The sequence below is a fragment of the Morchella sextelata genome (assembly GCF_020137385.1).
Source record: "Morchella sextelata strain SCLS chromosome Unknown scls_6, whole genome shotgun sequence".
Classification (NCBI taxonomy): domain Eukaryota; kingdom Fungi; phylum Ascomycota; class Pezizomycetes; order Pezizales; family Morchellaceae; genus Morchella; species Morchella sextelata.
In genome coordinates, this window is record NW_025408621.1 from 488,755 (window position 1) to 507,026 (window position 18,272).

At 48.0% G+C, this 18,272-nt stretch overlaps 5 protein-coding genes across 5 annotated transcripts; 3 read left to right on the plus strand and 2 right to left on the minus strand.

Moving 5' to 3' along the window:
• Positions 1–1,083: 1,083 nt before the first annotated feature.
• On the plus strand, positions 1,084–3,564 carry H6S33_011273 (uncharacterized protein; the record flags this gene model as incomplete). Its single annotated transcript, XM_044842617.1, has 4 exons — positions 1,084–1,296; positions 1,426–1,508; positions 1,567–3,393; positions 3,465–3,564. 4 exons carry the CDS (start codon positions 1,084–1,086, stop codon positions 3,562–3,564), a joined length of 2,223 nt encoding a protein of 740 aa, XP_044696041.1.
• A 1,152-nt stretch (positions 3,565–4,716) lies between these two features.
• H6S33_011274 (uncharacterized protein) lies at positions 4,717–6,178 on the minus strand (the record flags this gene model as incomplete). The annotated part of the gene is made up of 8 exons (XM_044842618.1): positions 4,717–4,777; positions 4,830–5,137; positions 5,188–5,470; positions 5,532–5,767; positions 5,827–5,890; positions 5,987–6,000; positions 6,073–6,097; positions 6,156–6,178. The coding sequence occupies 8 exons, from the start codon at positions 6,176–6,178 to the stop codon at positions 4,717–4,719; spliced, it is 1,014 nt and encodes a 337-aa protein (XP_044696042.1).
• Positions 6,179–7,622: 1,444 nt separating this feature from the next.
• H6S33_011275 (uncharacterized protein) lies at positions 7,623–8,285 on the plus strand (the record flags this gene model as incomplete). Its single annotated transcript, XM_044842619.1, has 2 exons — positions 7,623–7,866; positions 8,017–8,285. The coding sequence occupies 2 exons, from the start codon at positions 7,623–7,625 to the stop codon at positions 8,283–8,285; spliced, it is 513 nt and encodes a 170-aa protein (XP_044696043.1).
• A 594-nt stretch (positions 8,286–8,879) lies between these two features.
• On the plus strand, positions 8,880–10,629 carry H6S33_011276 (uncharacterized protein; the record flags this gene model as incomplete). Its single annotated transcript, XM_044842620.1, has 3 exons — positions 8,880–8,978; positions 9,062–10,314; positions 10,374–10,629. 3 exons carry the CDS (start codon positions 8,880–8,882, stop codon positions 10,627–10,629), a joined length of 1,608 nt encoding a protein of 535 aa, XP_044696044.1.
• A 4,396-nt stretch (positions 10,630–15,025) lies between these two features.
• H6S33_011277 (uncharacterized protein) lies at positions 15,026–16,348 on the minus strand (the record flags this gene model as incomplete). Its single annotated transcript, XM_044842621.1, has 4 exons — positions 15,026–15,149; positions 15,214–15,759; positions 15,847–16,141; positions 16,219–16,348. 4 exons carry the CDS (start codon positions 16,346–16,348, stop codon positions 15,026–15,028), a joined length of 1,095 nt encoding a protein of 364 aa, XP_044696045.1.
• Positions 16,349–18,272: the final 1,924 nt, after the last annotated feature.

Genomic DNA, 18,272 nt, shown 5'->3' on the forward strand with positions numbered 1-18,272 from the left:
GGGCGTTACAGCTAAATCGCCGTCTGTAGGTATAATATGACTTTCGTATCGCATTCTGACTCCATCGATATATCGGTCTCTACAGTACACTGCATGCAACGCAACACGGAACGCCGTACATATATTTCCTCACCAAACAAGCACATACAGCCCATACATCGGCCTGGAGGTTCTAACTGGGACAATTAACTCAACGGGCCTCGCCCCGAGGCTTCTAAGTCTATATTACCACTGATAATCACAACTAAACTGAAGATATATATATACGGATGGCTCAATATTAATTAGCACAATATCAGGGCAATGATGTTGTGGGGTTACTTTTCCTGCGCCCATATATATAGTAAAACGCGTGCCAAGCTAGTCACTCGATCAATTGAAGAGCTCTGGAGGTCTAACCCCTCCCATTTCCTGCTGGATTTAATGTCTCCTTTGATGGGTGTAGAGATCCTTCTTCCACCGATAGCCCTGCGGCGTTCAGAAGTATGTGTTATGAAAAACTTCAGCCGCGGTCATGGAATATCTCTTTGATCGTCCTTGCATGTACATAGGATCGGATCGGATTAAATTTATAAAGTGCATTTACATTTCACATATACCCCCAGAGTATCATGTAATATCGCTCTTACAATTTCCAAAATACTATATGTACCTGAGTAAGATATTTCTTACGATCCTCAATCTAAAGCTCTGTTGCCTTGGTTGTTAGCGCTCCCCCGCTTCTGTTATATGTCCATCTATAGCTAGAGTGTACGCTCACTCCCATGATGAAAATACCCCCCCACGAACTCGTTTCCAATATGACTTGTACAGACCTAATCAAAACATAAAATAAGCAGCCATGTGCCACTGGAACGAGTGATTTCTGGTGACGCGATACCTGCTTACTAATTCGATCTGATTTGTATTGCCGCGCTGCCATTGGCCGCCCTGGACGTCGACGGTTTCACGCGAGATTTCCCTCGTTCATCGTCATTAGCCCGCCCTCCCACCTCTTATCAATTCGCCCCCCCCGCCACTTCACCTTCTCCCTTTCTTCTCCCCCCTCTCCACTCCCTCTTTCGCATCTCAAAATCTTCCAAAATGATGCGACAGAAATTATTACGGAGTGCGAAGCCCACGGCTGGCCGACTTCTCACTAATTGCCCCGCGCGGAGATCATTCGCTGCCACCGCCCGAGCCTCCGCCGAGGTCGAGGTCACCATCGATGGGAAAAAAATCATGATCGAGCAGGGTTCGGCATTGATCCAAGCTTGTGAGAAAGCCGGAGTTACCATTCCCCGGTACTGCTACCATGTATGTTCTATTCATGCTTCCTTTACCTTTTCCCCACAGTTCCCAATTGCATCCCTGATGCCCCCAGACACCCGGGAGTTATGGGCGGTGGTGCATACAGATTACTGACGACGCTACCAACACCTACAGGAAAAACTCATGATTGCTGGTAACTGTCGTATGTGCTTGGTCGAGGTAGAAAGAGTACCCAAGCCGGCTGCCTCATGTGCATGGTGCGCTCCCCCTCACCACTCCCGGCATCACCAATGAAAGCCAACTCACCAATTACAGGCCTGTTCAAGCCGGCATGGTAGTCAAGACTAACACTCCCCTCGTTCACAAAGCCCGCGAAGGCGTGATGGAGTTCCTCCTTGCCAACCACCCTCTCGACTGCCCTATTTGCGATCAGGGTGGTGAATGCGACCTCCAGGATCAGTCCATGCGTTACGGAGGCGACCGCGGTCGTTTCCACGAGATTGGAGGAAAGCGTGCTGTTGAGGATAAGAACATTGGTCCTCTTATCAAGACCTCTATGAACAGGTGTATTCACTGCACCCGTTGCATCAGATTCGCGAACGATGTTGCCGGTGCCCCGGAGCTGGGATCTACAGGAAGAGGAAACGATATGCAGATCGGCACCTACCTCGAGAAAAACCTCGACTCTGAGCTTTCCGGAAACGTCATTGACCTTTGCCCCGTCGGTGCCCTCACCTCAAAGCCATATGCCTTCCGTGCTCGTCCCTGGGAACTCAAGCCCGTCGAGTCCATCGACGTCCTTGACGCTCTTGGCTCTGCCATCCGTGTCGACGCCCGTGGTCTTGAGGTGATGCGTGTGATCCCCCGTCTTAACGACGACGTCAACGAGGAATGGATTAACGACAAAACCCGTTTCGCTTGTGATGGTCTCAAGACTCAGCGTTTGACAATGCCTCTGATCCGCCGCGATGACAAGTTCCTTCCTGCCAGCTGGGAGCAAGTTCTTGGAGAGATCCACGAAGCTCACCAGCGCCTCGCCCCTAAGGGAGATGAGTTCAAGGCTATTGCCGGACATCTCGTTGAAGCCGAGTCCCTCGTCGCCCTCAAGGACCTTGCCAACAAGCTCGGCTCTGAGAACTTGACCCTCGACCAGCCCCAAGGAAACCTCCCCCCCGCCCACGGTGTTGATGTCCGCAGCAACTACCTCTTCAATTCCCGCATCAGTGGAATTGAGGAGGCTGATGCCATTCTCTTGGTTGGAACTAACCCACGCCACGAGGCAGCAGTGCTCAACGCCCGCATTCGTAAGCAGTGGCTCCGTTCCGACCTCGAGATTGGTCTCGTCGGTGAACAGTTCGAGGGAACCTTCGAGTACGAGCACCTTGGTCAAGACGCTGCAGCGCTCAAGAAGACACTCGCCGGCCCCTTCGGCAAGAAGCTTCTCAACGCCAAGAGGCCCATGATCATCGTCGGCTCCGGTGTCACTGAGCACCAGGACGGCAAGGCCATGTACGAAACCATTGGTACCTTCCTTGACAAGAACAGCTCCAAGTTCCTTACTCCCGAATGGAATGGTTACAACGTTCTCCAGCGTGCCGCATCACGCTCCGCAGCATACGATGTCGGTTTTGTCCCACCATCCCTAGAGACCGCCAAGACCACCCCCAAGATGGTCTGGCTCCTTGGTGCCGACGAGATCACCGAGGCGGACATCCCCAAGGGTGCGTTCGTCATCTACCAGGGCCACCACGGAGACATTGGAGCCCAGTTCGCCGACGTCGTCCTCCCCGGCGCAGCATACACCGAGAAGAGCGGCACCTACGTCAACACCGAGGGAAGAGTCCAGCTCACCAGGGCCGCCACCGGCCTGCCCGGCGTTGCTCGCGAGGACTGGAAGATCGTCCGCGCCACCGCAGAGGCACTCGGCGTAAACCTTGGCTACGACGACCTGAGCACTCTGAGGTCGAGGATGGAGCAGATCAGCCCCGCACTTACAAGATACGACATTGTTGAGGACACATCAATGAGTGCACAGGGTATCAAGGTGGGACTTGTAGAGGCGAACAAGGGCGCGCCAGTAACGGGTGGCGTCATGAAGAAGGTGATAGAGAACTTTTACTTCACGGACGTTATCTCTAGAAGGTATGATTGACCCCCATGAGTGATATATCATGTTGTAAAAATGAACACAAGCTAACCTAACTTCCTCACAGCTCACCGACCATGTCGAGGTGCTCGGCGGCAAAGATGTCGAAAGCAGGTGTAGAGGCGGACCCAGCACCGGGTGATGCGGCGTACGCTGCTAGCGGCTAGCGGCTAGACTTGTTGATATAAGACAAAAATATATACTTGCCAGCTCTTCCTTTTTTTTTTATATTCTACTTGTTTCTTTCCTTTATCTCGCTTTTCTCTATCGAAAGCTGCAGTCGGCGCGTGGAATCGGTGTCCCGGGGAGAGGGTGTGGAAGCAGGGTTTTTCATGTTGTAATTATTATCAATTTCAAGGAATGGGGAGGTGGGGGGGTTGTTCATACCTTTGCTATTACATATATTTACGCTCGAAATTTACATAAGAAGGAAGAAGCTTTATTACATGTATTCCCTAGAAGGTAGCTGTCGTTCCATGTCTTGCGTTCCTAGACCTTGGCTCTACGATTAGTGTCTACACGCTAGGCCAAAACAAGGCACTAAGTGGTCGAGTGATACCGTATGATCGCGCTATTTCACAAATGACTCAAAACAGCCCATAATTCACAAGGCATCGTATAAGCGTATCAATTTTTCTATAGATTCGCCCTAATTTAACCCGAACACCCGTCATACCTTTATATATCTACCTACATCCTACTTTTGGAATGTCATTCTCAACAAGAACTGCCTCATAGTGTTCCCCATGAGACGAGCCTGCTCGAGACTTTTATCAATTCTACTCGGGCCTGTCTCGAGCCCGCCAAGAATTGGTAATCATAGGGAATACTATGCTAAATTTATATTAGTTTTAGCCAAGCAGAACCTTTTTGTCGTGACTACTTCAACCATCCCTAACCATGGCCTCTCAACTGATGATAGTACCTAATTCTGAACTATAGATAGTTTCTAAGCCTTCAAATCCTTGCCAAACAACAGCCTGGCATCGACTTCTAATGCCTCTGTAGGATCTCTCAATAACATATGCTATCACTCGGAAAAGCTCGAACAGGCTCGAATCTTGTGAGCCTGGGCTCATAAAATGAGACGAGACGAGCCCATCACCCCCCATGAGACTAGACGAGACGAGCCTATGCCCTGGGCTCGTCTCGAACAGGCTCATGGGGAACACTACTGCCTCACAACTACGCAAGAAGTAATTCACGCGGCAAACAGCTCTATTTCTTAATATAAAAGCTTAATACAACAAACAGCCATCTTCTTTCCCAGCCACTCGCGTATTCATGCAATCATTAATATTTAAACGTCCCCCATCAGCTTATTTCTTGTCAACCTTGGCGATATATGAGATCAAGTCCAAGACACGACGAGAGTAACCCCTAGAAACTTATTAGCCTTTTTCGTGCCTGCTCAGATAGTATGATAGCTTACCATTCATTATCATACCAAGCAATAAGCTTGACAAAGTTAGCATTGAGCGCAATTCCCGCCTTGGCATCGAAGATGCTTGAGGCGTCGTTTCCGTTGATATCAGTAGACACAATCTCGTCCTCGGTGTACGCAAGAATTCCCTTCAATGGGCCGTCGGCAGCCTTCTTGACGGCAGCCTTGATCTGATCGTAGGAGGCACCCTTCTCGAGGCGTACGGTCAAGTCGACGACTGAAACGTTTTGGGTTGGCACACGCATGGACATACCGGTGAGCTTTCCGTTGAGCTCTGGAATGACCTTTCCGACAGCCTAAGGGGGTGTTAGTAGTATTTTTAGGGTGATAGGAAGGGAGCATTTGCCTTGGCGGCACCAGTGCTGCTGGGGATGATGTTGGCGGCAGCAGTACGCCCACCACGCCAGTCCTTAGCGGAGGGACCATCGACGGTCTTCTGTGTAGCAGTGTAGGAATGAATGGTGGTCATGAGACCCTCAATGATGCCGAAGTTGTCATGAATGACCTTTGCAAGAGGGGCAAGGCAGTTGGTGGTGCAGGAAGCATTTGAGAGGATCTGGATGTCTTTGTTGTACTTCTCGAGGTTGACTCCGCAGACAAACATGGGGGCATCAGCCGATGGGGCAGAGCTGGAGGGGTTGTTAGTACGATGGTATAGAAAGTGTGGGCTTGCGGAATGGGGCGACAAACATGACGACTTTCTTGGCTCCACCTTTCAAGTGAGCAGAGGCCTTCTCGTTGGTGGTGAAAACACCGGTAGACTCGACGATGTACTCTGCACCGGTGTCTTTCCATGGGATGTTGGCGGGGTCACGCTCCTGGTACATCTTGATGGTCTTGCCATTGACGATGAGGTCGCCGGCGTCGTTGGAAGAAATGTCTCCCTTAAAGTTACCGTGGGCAGAGTCGTACTTGAGCATGTACACCTGTAGTAGGGGGATGTATGAGCTCTGCTTTGATTTATGGAGCTTTGACGGATACTCACAGCATACTTTGGGTCAATGAAGGGGTCGTTTACGGCAACGACTTCGATATCATCATGCTCGATGCTAGTAGAAGGTAAGCTGAGATTCTTATCTAGAGGTTATCATTGACAAACATGATGTTTGACAAGACCAACGGAAGAAGAACGATGGAAAACTTACGCATTACGGAGGACCTTTTAGACCAGAAGATATGGTTAATAAATTTATTCATTAACTACGAATTCAAGTAGATTTTGTTGACATACGATACGCCCAATACGCCCGAAACCACTATCCAGTTATTTGTATTAGCTCTGATGTGACCAACAACTTGCGAGTTAAAACTTACTTGATTCCACACTTGACAACCATTTTGGAATTTATCTATCCGGGTGTGTATCGTTAGTTATTCTCCTACTTTAAAGATGACATCATCGAGTACACAAGCTGATATACTAGTATATTCGTTGATGGAGCATCAAACTTACTTGTGAAAGATATTTCGCTGTGTAAAGAATTCGGTGTGATGGTAGAAAAGAATTTCGATGAAAATGAAGAAGACGAGAAAGTGAAGAGGAGAACGAGGGAAGCAGCAGGAAAGGATGTCCTTTATGTTGTAGCAATATACATGTCCCTATAAATCTTGGCCCAGGATTGTGGATTGGATGGATTGCCTTACAACACAATAACCCCTCTACTAGCGCGGGGCAACAAAACATCCCACTTTCACATTATTATGTTCCCGCGTCATTCGATTGAGATGATTATCGGAGCGGCATCTCGCAAACCAGAAAGCCTTACAGGGTGCTGCTGCCGGGGCTGCCGCTGCTCACTGCTCACTTGCTTGGTTGCCATACATACGAGTGTTTGTGATACTCTACGCTCAGATAAACGGACGGCTTTCTTTCCTTTTTGCCACTCAGCGATGCAGCATCATATTGTAATTGTCACATCATCCGAGCAGCTTCCTCCTGGTCTTGGATGGAATTGCTTCCCCCATCTGATAAAAGCATTCTCACAAACGATGTGGAGTACGGAAACGTTTAGGTGATGTCACCATTTCTGTGATACTAATATTACGCCTAATATAGTTTGGGGCAACAGATTCAGCCTCAACTTTGTTACTCTCCTGTGCTGGAGATGCCCGTTGGAACATGATGTCGCTACCCACTGCAGAAGGTGTTCAAACGGAACATTTGGCGGGGCTTGCGTTGCTGCTGCACGCTTTGGGGTTGGCCAGTGCATGGGGGTTGTCTCAGATGGCTAAGGTAATAGCAGATGTCGTACATGCCGAACCTCCACCACATGGATGGACGTTGACGACGTGATGCTCAGACCCCTCCCTGTTGCCTGAGTCGTCCAATGTAAATCCATTGATTATTGATTAATACTCAAGATAGGAGCAAGGGGAGGGGTCAATTAACTCTCGTGCGCACAAAAAGTGATAAAGAAACCAAGCAGATACATAATAATTCATGTTCAATTGCAATCATCGGATGGAAGGCTACTGGGCGCGAAACGGTATGTAGCGGGGTGGAGGGGAAGGAAGAGGTTACCAGGACAATGCGATTGTCCTTCGGAATAGCAAACAACGCTGCCCGCCGGGACTTCTCGCTAACAAGTTCTATTCCAGCCTCTCACATCCAACCTTCCCATCCCACAATCATACGACGTCGTCTCTTTTCCCCATCCCCGACTGATCTGAACCCTAGAACCCCCCCCCCCCCCCAATCTCCACTCGTTCCCTTTTCCTCCTCTGTAGATACCATCAACCAACCCACCTACCACGTTATCTAAAAAAAAATCATAAAAAATTATGTCTATGCTACGAACCTCGGCCCTGCGGTCTGCTAGACTCGCCTCAACCCCCCTCCGTGCCGCGACTGCGGTCGTCTCACAATCCCGTAGCGCTTCGCATGCGGTCTCCAATGTCACCCTCGCTGATATCGAGAAGCGGTGGGAGTCGATGCCGCCAAGTGAGCAGGCAGACCTGTGGATGAGCCTTCGTGACCGCATGAAGGAGCCATGGAGCAACCTGACAGTGCAGGAGAAGAAAGCTTGTAGGTATTCCCTTATCCAACCTCAAAAAAGCCTCAGTTCAATCATTACAACCCATCATCATCATCACGAGATATCTCATCATACCATATAAAACTACAAATACAAACCACAAATACTATCTATAACCCCACTGCTAACACCTCAACCAGCATACTGGGTCGCTTTCGGACCTCACGGACCCCGCGCCGTCCCTCCCGCCGGCGAGAACAAGAAGATTCTTACGTACACTCTGCTCGGTCTCGGAGCGTCATTCTTGCTCTTCTACTCGACCCGCCTTATGGCCCGCCCGCCACCAAAGACCCTTAACCGCGAATGGGAGGAGGCGTCTAACGAGTTCCTGAAGGCGCAGAACGTCGAGCCTATCACCGGTGTCTCGAGCGAGGGATACACTGGAAAGGGACAGGTCCAGTCAAAGTAATTGGGCCTGGTAATGGCTATGATGGTAGTGGGTGTATTTGTTGATAGTGGTGATTTTAGACGGGCGGCATGGTGCAGAAAAGTGGGGAGATACAGTACAGTAGTAGTAGTAGCAGCAGCAAAGCAGTACATTCAGTTGTTGTAGCGAAAAAAAAATCGCAGTTCTATATTTTTTTTAACATTTTTTCAATGAATTGTGGTTTCTTGGTTTTAGTTTTTTGTGTGTGATTTCCAAGTATTTTTTTTGGAGATTCAACAAGTGAAGTCATATATATATATATCAAGGGACCAGGGTCTTTCTATATAGGGTTGATTGTGTTAGTAGACTCGGAGTAGCGGACAATTGAATTGATCGATTGCAATTGATAGATTGCGGGGATATTGAGTGTGTTCCCTCGGCGTTGAAGAGTGGAGGTCCAAACTCTTTCTTTTTTGTCTCAGACACCCACCAACCACATACAGCAAGCAAGGGGACGCTCTCGACCAACCACCTGCAACCGCCAATCAATTAGGATCTGCGCCTGGCAACATAAACTTCAACACAGTCCACACGTTCAACAACACCGCAACGAAACACCACGAGAACAACGCAAAAATGGGGTCGAAAAGCAAGAAAAGAAAGCACGAAGACTCGGATGCGATCACGCTCGTCGGCTCGCATTCACATAAGGAGTCCGGGCACAAGAAATCAAAGGCACGTCTCTGCTCCTTCTACAAAACTACATAACTGCATAACTATGAATTGAACCAAAGTTCTTTTGCTAACAAATTCTTCAGAAAGAGAAAGCTGACAAGACTTCCAAGGAAGTCAAGCAAGTCAAGCAGCACAAACCCAAACATACAGAACCACCAGCCCCCAAAACTGTACCTCGTCGTACTCCCACAGCTGTTTCGTCCTCGCAGACCAGTGGATCATCCAATGAAACAGTTGCCGAACAGTTCGACAACTTTCGCCGTACATTGAAAACCCTACTTTCCACCAAATCTGATATCCCAGAGCTTCGCGGCGCCCTTGGCGACCGCAAAGCCAACTTCCTCGCCGCGCTTCGCACAATGAAGACCTCCGGCGACCTCCCATGGCTGTCCTCGCCATCTACTAGCGACCTCTCTAGTCACTCCGACAGCGGCGCTTCCGACAGCGACTCCGACAGCGACCCCGGCAGCGACAAAGAGGCCGATAATGACAGCTCCCCACCCCCCAAGGCACTCCCCAAGACACTGCCCAAAACGCCCTCTCTCACACTCGGCCGCCCCGCCACCCTCTCAGCACCCACTCTCAACTGGCCTCCGCCTCTCCCAGAGGTCAAAAGCCACAAACTCCGCCAGCAAGCCTTCACACATAAGTCCTTCATCAAAGGTGAAGAAGTCTCTATCCCAGGCACTGAGAACCGACACTATGAGCGCCTCGAATTCCTAGGCGATTCCTACTTGCAGTCCATCGCCTCCCATATCCTCTACGACTACTTCCCTACCCACCGCGAAGGTTCGCTCTCTGAAATGCGGCAGTCACTTGTCGCGAACAGGCCGCTCAGTACCTACGCGACGCTTTACAAATTCCACTTGCGCATCCGCGAGGGCAAAGGCCAGGAAAACACTTCTCCAGTGATGCTCCCGAGCGCGTTGCCCAGTATATCTTCGGGGCCAGGGTCGCCAGAGTCGGAGTCACTAGATAAGGAGAAGGAGAAGGCCCCGACAGAGACCAACAAAACGCTTGCGGACTGTTTCGAGGCTTATATTGCGGCACTGGTGTTGGATGATCCGGTGCATGGCGTGCAGACTGCTAGGGAGTGGTTGGAGAAGCTGTATGCGCCGAAGTTGGCCGAGTTTGCGAAACAGTACAACATCGCTCCCATCGATAAGATGGCGAAGCAGACGCTGAACACAATTGCAGGAGGTAGTCGTGTCACGATAGAGTATAGGTGGGATGGAAAGTATGGAGGGAATAAGGGTGGGTATAGCATTGAAGTCTATCTCACTGGGTGGGGGTTCAAGGAGAGGTTGATAGGGAGAGGCTGGGCAACTAATAAGAAGTATGCATTATCCTCTCCTCCCTCTAATCACAGTGCCAAGACTAATTAATACTTCCCAGTGATGCCGCCCTCCGCGCCGCAATGAACGTAATCGCCGACAAAGAATTCTGCGATGAAATGACCCGAGTCCGCCTCGCCGTCCTTGGCCCCAAGCCACCAACCACAAACCCACGCACAAGAAGAAACCCAAGCACGAGTACACCCACCCCGCCACCAGCAGCCACCCCTTCTTCCTCCTCGGGTCCCCCGCAACGCGTCAAGCACACAAAGAGGCCCGTTGCGCGTAACGCGGACGAGCTCAATTATGACGACTAAGTGGCCACTAACGACTAAACAAACAGCATTGACAAACTTCGACCTTCTTCCATTTTTTTCTTCTTCCCCACAACTCTTCTTTCATTTTTTATCATCATAGCTCAGCGAGCGATATGGCGTCCAAAATCTTCTCTTACGGGCATTTTTTATTCCTATGGTTTTCATTTGTCATGGTGTTGCATTTATTGTATCTACATATAGCTTTCATCGGCATGTTTACCTGGGGCCCGAATGCATATTTGGCTAAAAAGGATGGTGTGGTTACGGGTAATAAATTTGATGCACTCAAGTTCTTGATTGTGTGTTTATTGCAATGTACTTTGTTAATGCTTTTAAATGAGGATCCGAGTACCATAACTTCAGTGGTGTTTTGAGATTCATGAGCGATCACTCGGTGGTTTTTGGTACTACGCTTTGTGAAATGTATCCCTGTAGCCTTCATATTCTCTCTTTCAAAACACATCCCCAGAGGTTATATCCTATATATTTAATCCCTCAGTCTATGATAGAGCTTTTTGCTGTGAGTGTGAACCCTACACGGTGAACCCGGAAGTACTGGGATCATAGGGTATCACTCGCGCGAAATTACCATCGATACTGACCTCATGTACCTCTCGGTTAAGCTTGTATCCATACAAAATTAATCAAGGTTAACACCAGCAAGGAGTATGATAATCAAGGTCGGATGTATTGTTAGCTAACTAGTAAGAGATGTGAACACTCCAGTGAAACTTGGATCTGAGATGCCTTTCATATTATACGACAAGAAATGTCTTTATTTCAATCTGATAGATGTGGCCGTCATACATGCCACGTGGTCCACAATGCCATTCGAGGCAAAGAACTAGAATTTCCCTAAAGGTACTCGTTGTTAACATCTCCGAAATCTCCAACACTGCAATCCTGAGACCCGAGCTCGGACCACCTATCTATGCGCCTTCGATGCAAACCCACACTGAAGCCGTTCACCATGTCTAGGCCTTAGCACACAGCTTCACAACCTATTTTACAACCATACTCTAACCCACACCCTTCCACATCCCGTTCTCTTTTGTTTTCTTTCAGCAAAGAACGCACCAACCCAACAGGCTTTTGGTTTTTGGGTCTTTTTATCGAGAGCTTAAGAGCTTATTGTGTTCTGGTGGCGATATTTTTTGATAAGCTGTTCCTTCCCCCTTTTTAAATAGATAATCATTGCTATCCCCGCTCTTCACGTTATCGTCCACCTTCGGCTCTTGGAAATTTTCCGTCTTGGGTTCTGGGGGGGTTTGGGTTCTGAGTTTTCGGATTTTGAGAATTGGGGGTAGGCTTTCTTATGAAGGTTATATACCCACCATAGACCAACATGGGACCCTTGAGTGCGAGACTATCGGGCCCGAAGCTGCAATAAGGATAGTTTTGTTACTCAGACCAGGTGCACATATACACCAACGGCACGATCACAAGATGAGATGTTTCTCCTCCGCAGTCAAATAACACATGGAACATAATATCAAGGCCGCTGGCGGGTCTCGAAAATTATGTTAACTACAGAGCGTTGGGACTGCATGCTTCCTAGATTTAATCATTAATATAATCAATTAACTCAGTCAATGTAAGTGTTTTCGCAGGTGAACGATCCGGCTGAAAAAAGTTCTGGTAACACAGTTCACTAAAAGTTCTAGAGATATTCATTAAGTGGCTAGAACATCTTGAAGTACTAGATAATCTTAGGGTAGTAATCGCCATAAGAAATTCGCGATCCGGCTAGGATTTTTATTAATGATGGGCACGAGACTCACAGTCCCGAGACTTTGTCTCGAGACCTGACGAGACGACCTTGGGACAAGACGAGATGTCTCGAGAGTTTTTCTCCAAATCTCGAGATAAGTCTCGAGACTTCTGAGTGATGTTAAATGATCCAAATCAAGGGCTCTTCCTAATATTTAGGCTTCCTCATGCTCAGATTTCCCCATATACAGGCTTCTGAAAATTGAGTATATATTTTAGACCTGAATTCTATCCACAGTTTATTGCAAAGAATGTCTGGTCCCTGTTTAAAAGTGAACGTTAACGGATTTGGGTACAACTTCTTACCTCAAATCCGGATTGAGTTTAGCTTATAACAGTCTCGAGACGAGTCTCGAGACTTACCTCAGGTCTCGAGACTTCCAAGATTATGGTGGGGCGAGACAAGACAAGACGAGACTTGGTGCAAAATGGTCTCGTCTTGTCTCGTGCCCATCATTAATTTTTATGATAGGGGTGCAGGGCTCTGCAGATTTTCAGTGGAATAGATATATGGCTATGAGATATGTCAATGTGGAGATACTGTATTTTAAGACTCTCACGGAAGATATCACTGTAAAGTGAGCTTGTCAAAGGGTTGGGTGTTCATGAGATAGCTACATGTAGGTATCTCCTGAAAGATTCAATATTTGTCTACCAATTGGCTTTTTTACTACCCTGGCGAGATCAGTAGTCCTTCGAGAGCAATACGTTTAAATAAAGTAGTGGCAGTACTATTGGGGCAGGTCTGAAGTTTGAGTATATGAATGCGCTCTGATTCGCCGGATTAGAAGCGGAATTGGAACTTTCATTAGAGCACCTTCTCTTCGGCTTTAAGCAGTGGGTTAGTTTGCCCTCTCAAATTAATATCTGGCTTTTACTAATCGATTTCACTCTCTTTGCGGCTTGATATGAATTACCCATGGTGTTTATGGATGTGGGTCTCTCCATCCGTCCACGGGAGAGATATTGCCTTTTTGAGCAATTAATAGATCTAGAACAATTGGAATACCACCTATATTGCTCCAAATAGCCGCAACATGCCTAATACTAGCGGCAGATGTGAGCTTTTGACGTGTCATAGCCCTCCAGTATCATCATCAATGATCAACCAGATCACCAGTCAGGGCCTGTAGTAAATCTATTGGCTAGACATCCCACACTGTGAGGTTCTACTAAAGACCTTGCATTTCCGGCCCCAGTATCGCAGTTACAACATTAATATTAATCCTTGACGGAGTGAATTCACATGTGCTTACTGATCATTTACATTGGCCGTAACAGTCTAGCAATCATATCACTAGTACGGCATCTGTAAATATCACTCGTATCGCCCCGAAACTCACATTCTAATCTAATCAGGGGCAATATTTCGCTCTGGCCATACATCGTGCTCTGATAAGGTAGGGCAGTGCTAATGTAAAGAATCTGCCGTCGCTTAGCTGCCTAGCGGGAGGCTGCTCTACTTTATGGAGCCCAATTAAGCAAAGCTTAGTAGCAGTAGTATTACGTAGAGTAGATGCGCTGATCACCAGTACTCATTGGATCAATAGTAGCGCAACTATCCCTATTGCTTGATCTGAATCAGCCCTTCAAGCAACACCCGTACCTCAGATCAGCTCAAGGACTAGGATACTCCACCATCATATCATCCCCCAGCCCTGCCCCTGATCGATATCGATACCAACTAATCTCATTAATCTCCCCCAATAGCAAAACCCACCACATCTCAGCTGTTAATATATGGCTCAGCCCGAGTGACCACTCATGAGCAACAACTCAACCTAACCCAGCTCGTCGGACCCAATAACAACAACATCAGAATCCTCGTACTACATAAACAAACAGCATCCCTGCACTCTGTCTTGTGATGTTCGAGTGGGGAGCCAATGATACTTGTCCACAAAGCAAAAGCCCGCAGTGAAATTTTTGCTATTTCCCCGCCCCCGGCTATGGGCTAGAGGATAGAGCGGTGAGGGGATATTATAGATTAAGAGTTTTTTTGGGTGGTACTTGATCGAAGACGATGGATGATGGTGGGAAAGGGAGTAGGTGTGATAATGGTAATGGAAACGATAAAGAGGTTTACTAGATGAATATCAAGTAGAACAATAAAAAAACTTCGCAACCGTACCCGCAGGATTTTTTTTTACTAGTAGAATACACTCTCCTTCGCCTCGAACCCCGCCTCCTCAGAGTGAACTGTTTTGGTTCATATAAACAAACAAACAAATAAAAACAACCAGCAAAGTCCTCACTAACATCCACCAAACCCTTCGCGAGAACGTCCAAAGACACCCTCTTCCCCATTACAAGATTACACGAAAATAAAAACGCACGCTTTCAAAACACCCAAACACAAAAACACCCCTAAACCCCCTAGAAGTAGAAGAAACCGAACCCTCCCTCATGTAAGAAGAAAAGAAAATTCGTCATAAGAGCTACTTTACAGAAAAAACAAACAAAGAGGAAGGGCGGGTTGTCAGAATGTAAATGATCCAAAGGATCTAAATCGAGGTAAAGGTTAGCTAGCAAAATGAGGCGTAATCGGAATTATATCGCTAGAAGAAAATAATGCTGAAGTCGGCATGTGTAAGTCTGTATAAAAGTCCGTGATGGGTATGTCCGTTTATAGAGTTGCAGTCGAGAAATAATAGTTGTCCCACAAATATTGGTAATCATCGACTAAGCCCGCTACGAGATTGAGCACCGGTTTATCGGCGAGCTTTGATGTTATGGTCTTCAACCATGGTCTATAACACACATCATTAGCCCCCATCCTTTTCTTAAAATGAAACAGATCGAAAAAGAACATACCCAGAAACATTCTCATAGAAGGCTCCCCTCATAGCCCACCAGCCCATCGACCATGCCCTTCTTGTCAACTCCTCCCTCTCAAGCGCAGTCAACCCTTTCATTCCTCCCGGCACAGTCAACTCAAAGTCCCTCTTCGCCAGCTGCCTAGCGGCGTACTCAAGTGATACACCGACTAGCCACGGTCGCCAGCTTTTCTTATCATGCGCCCATTGCTTCATTGCAATCGCATATACAACTGGCCTAATGATGTAGAGAACCTCGGCGAAGTAGCCGGTTCCTTGCACGCGGTGAAGAAGTTGGTTCGGCGGCTTGACATCCTCGGCGGTTAGGACCTTAGTCAAAAGGTACTGTGAAACCTGGCCGCTGGCCGGGAGGGATGGGAGCGAGAGGCCTGTGCGAGGCATGCGCCATGTTGTCTCTGGAGGGGGTGACTCTGGGTCAAGTTGCTCCTCGAGGGCTGCGGGGTCGACCTCGCGCTCTGGGAGAGGGGGTGTAAGGAGTGGGCGCGAGTTTGTAAGACGTAGGAGAAGGAGTCGGCAGACAGCTCTGTATACAAGGTTAGTATTGGATTGTTGTTTATTCCTTCATCGCTTATCACGATATGGAAGGATGATGCTTGTCGGGTAGATCTACTTTGCCGTCTCCAAGATAATGACAGTCCTCCATCTCATCTTCTGCCCCCGTCTCTTCGCTGACATCTCCCACAATAGCTCCGTGTACTGGATCATCGTGACGATCAACGCAAGTCGCTTGTACCCGGGGCTCTTCTGTGTCCAGAACTTTGTGTACCGGGAATGCGGTGATGGTTTCGGCCCAGGCGCAGGGAGATGCGCCCCTGCGCGCGCGAGTACAGAGTCATGGTAGAGTGATAGAAGCTGGATACCACTGTGTATGGACTCAGATGCAAGCTCTACATCTTTGAAGCGAGCTTCAACCACAATATTATGTCAGTAACGGCTATCGCGATTGAGTTGTTTCACGGAGCCACAGGGGAAGCATATGTACCAGGCACAATGTATGTAAGAGAGCGCAGAGCACTCTCGATCTGGGAGACCGCTCCAGCATTCTTTGTGATGAAATCGCCGTACATGTTGAGATATGGGCGGAAAGCGTCTAGTTTGGACACGCTGCCCATGGGATGTGGGCTAAAGATGTGCGGAGGTGCTGCTCGGAGGAGAAAAGGGGAAAGGGTGTGGGCAGGGTGTGCTGATGTTATAGGAGGGAGAGGAACGACTCGCGTGGGTAAGTGTGGGAGAAGTGTTTTCGATCTATTATCTATGCGTGTGGTGTGGTATGTGTGAGCTGGTCCAGTCGCATCTCATGCTTGGATGAGGGGATGGAATCGGGAGGAAGATCAGGATAAGAGTGGAGATTCAGCCCGAGATTTCGCTCCCGTGGTTCCCTTATTTCTTGACTTCTTTCTTGCGCCTGTAGGCAATCTTCCTTCGCCAATTGATGATGAAAGAGGCGAGTTTGAGACTCAGAAGGGGGCTGGTTGGCTGCCGTGATTCCCTGTTCATTCGCCCCAGCGCTTGGATTTTGTAGAGTAAAACTGGGTCTGATTGGGCGTATCGTTGATCACAGACAGGTACCTTAGACAGGCCTCGGACCGAGCTTCTGTATCGGTTTAGATGCACGTGCCATCACCACCATCCACTTGGCCATTCCTGATCACTGGAGATCACTCGCTGTTCCCTAGGTTTGCGAGAAGAGACGTTGTTCAGGCAATCGATCTATGCACACCCATATTACTCTGAAGTCTTTCGGAGCAGCAACGGGATAGCATCCACTAGCTCATTGACACTTTGATCTGCCTTCGACCAGGCCATGCAAGGGCAGCCAGCCGCAACTAACCTCAGGATGGAGGGGCATCTCATCCTGCCGTTTTGTCGTTTCACATGCTTTACCCGCTTGGGTGGTGGGGGTAACGATGGGCTCTCCAACGGCCCATAGCTCCCAAGCTCCATAAAGCTGGCCAGCAAACACCAAAACTACCGGAAGTCCGTGGGGAAGTACTCCTGGTGGTACACTGTCCTGGTTCTCCTAGATCTGATGTTTCGAAACGTTTCAAACTTTCGGGGAGGAGGGAGAAATGATAGAAGCTTCGAGCAACTTAAGAGCACCTGAGAGCGCTCGACGGGACAGAAAACGCCGAGAATGTCAACTCACAACTTTTGAACACCTGTCATCTTTCAGATTTCTATCTATCACAGCATGAGGGACAAACGCGGAAACCCGGTATTATCATTACAACTGGCCATATATTTCCTCATCTCCTTCCATCTGGGGCCTTAACAACTACATGTGGATCTATACGGGCAGTCAGAAAATAAAACAGACAAACAAAAAACAAGAAGCGTCTTGTGATTAGTTATGGAACTTGCCTCAATATGTTTCAGTAACATAGTGGAACATATGCCACCAAAAATAGAAGAGAAAATCAGGCAGATACGTGAGTGTTAGTCCCAACCAGAACACGGAAACACATTTCTCTTTATTTTTCTCCCTCTCTAAAAGATCCTCTTGCCTGTCTTTTTATGTCATAGCAGTCCAAAATTCTGTCATATCTCATCATACAGGCATGTAGCATGATATGAAACATACTTGTAGTTTCCCCAGTACGTCTACAAAAAGAACACATTGCAGCTAATTATACTACAGTCTGATGAAGTCGCTGATATTCTCACTCATACCTACACTTTGTAGCAGATATTATTGACTATTAAGGAATAGATTCCCCTTCTATGGCCAGATAAGAAGCTTTCTTCTAGATAGGCGGCTTATATATTACAGGATGGGGGAGAGAAATGGTCGAGTCTCATTCAATGGCAAGGACTCCGGGTGCAGGATTTGGCCTTTCAGATTCCAGGTCAAGCAGAGATCTTTCCTTGTGAGAATTCTCGCTCTGTCATCACTAAATATACTGGTCCCCTCAAATGATCTCCGTTCCGGCATAATGCGCAATATGGATTTGCATAGATTATTCTGATATGAGGCTGTGGAACCTCATCTACGCATTTTTAAAGTGAATAAAAAAATTATTGGATATATATGCTTAA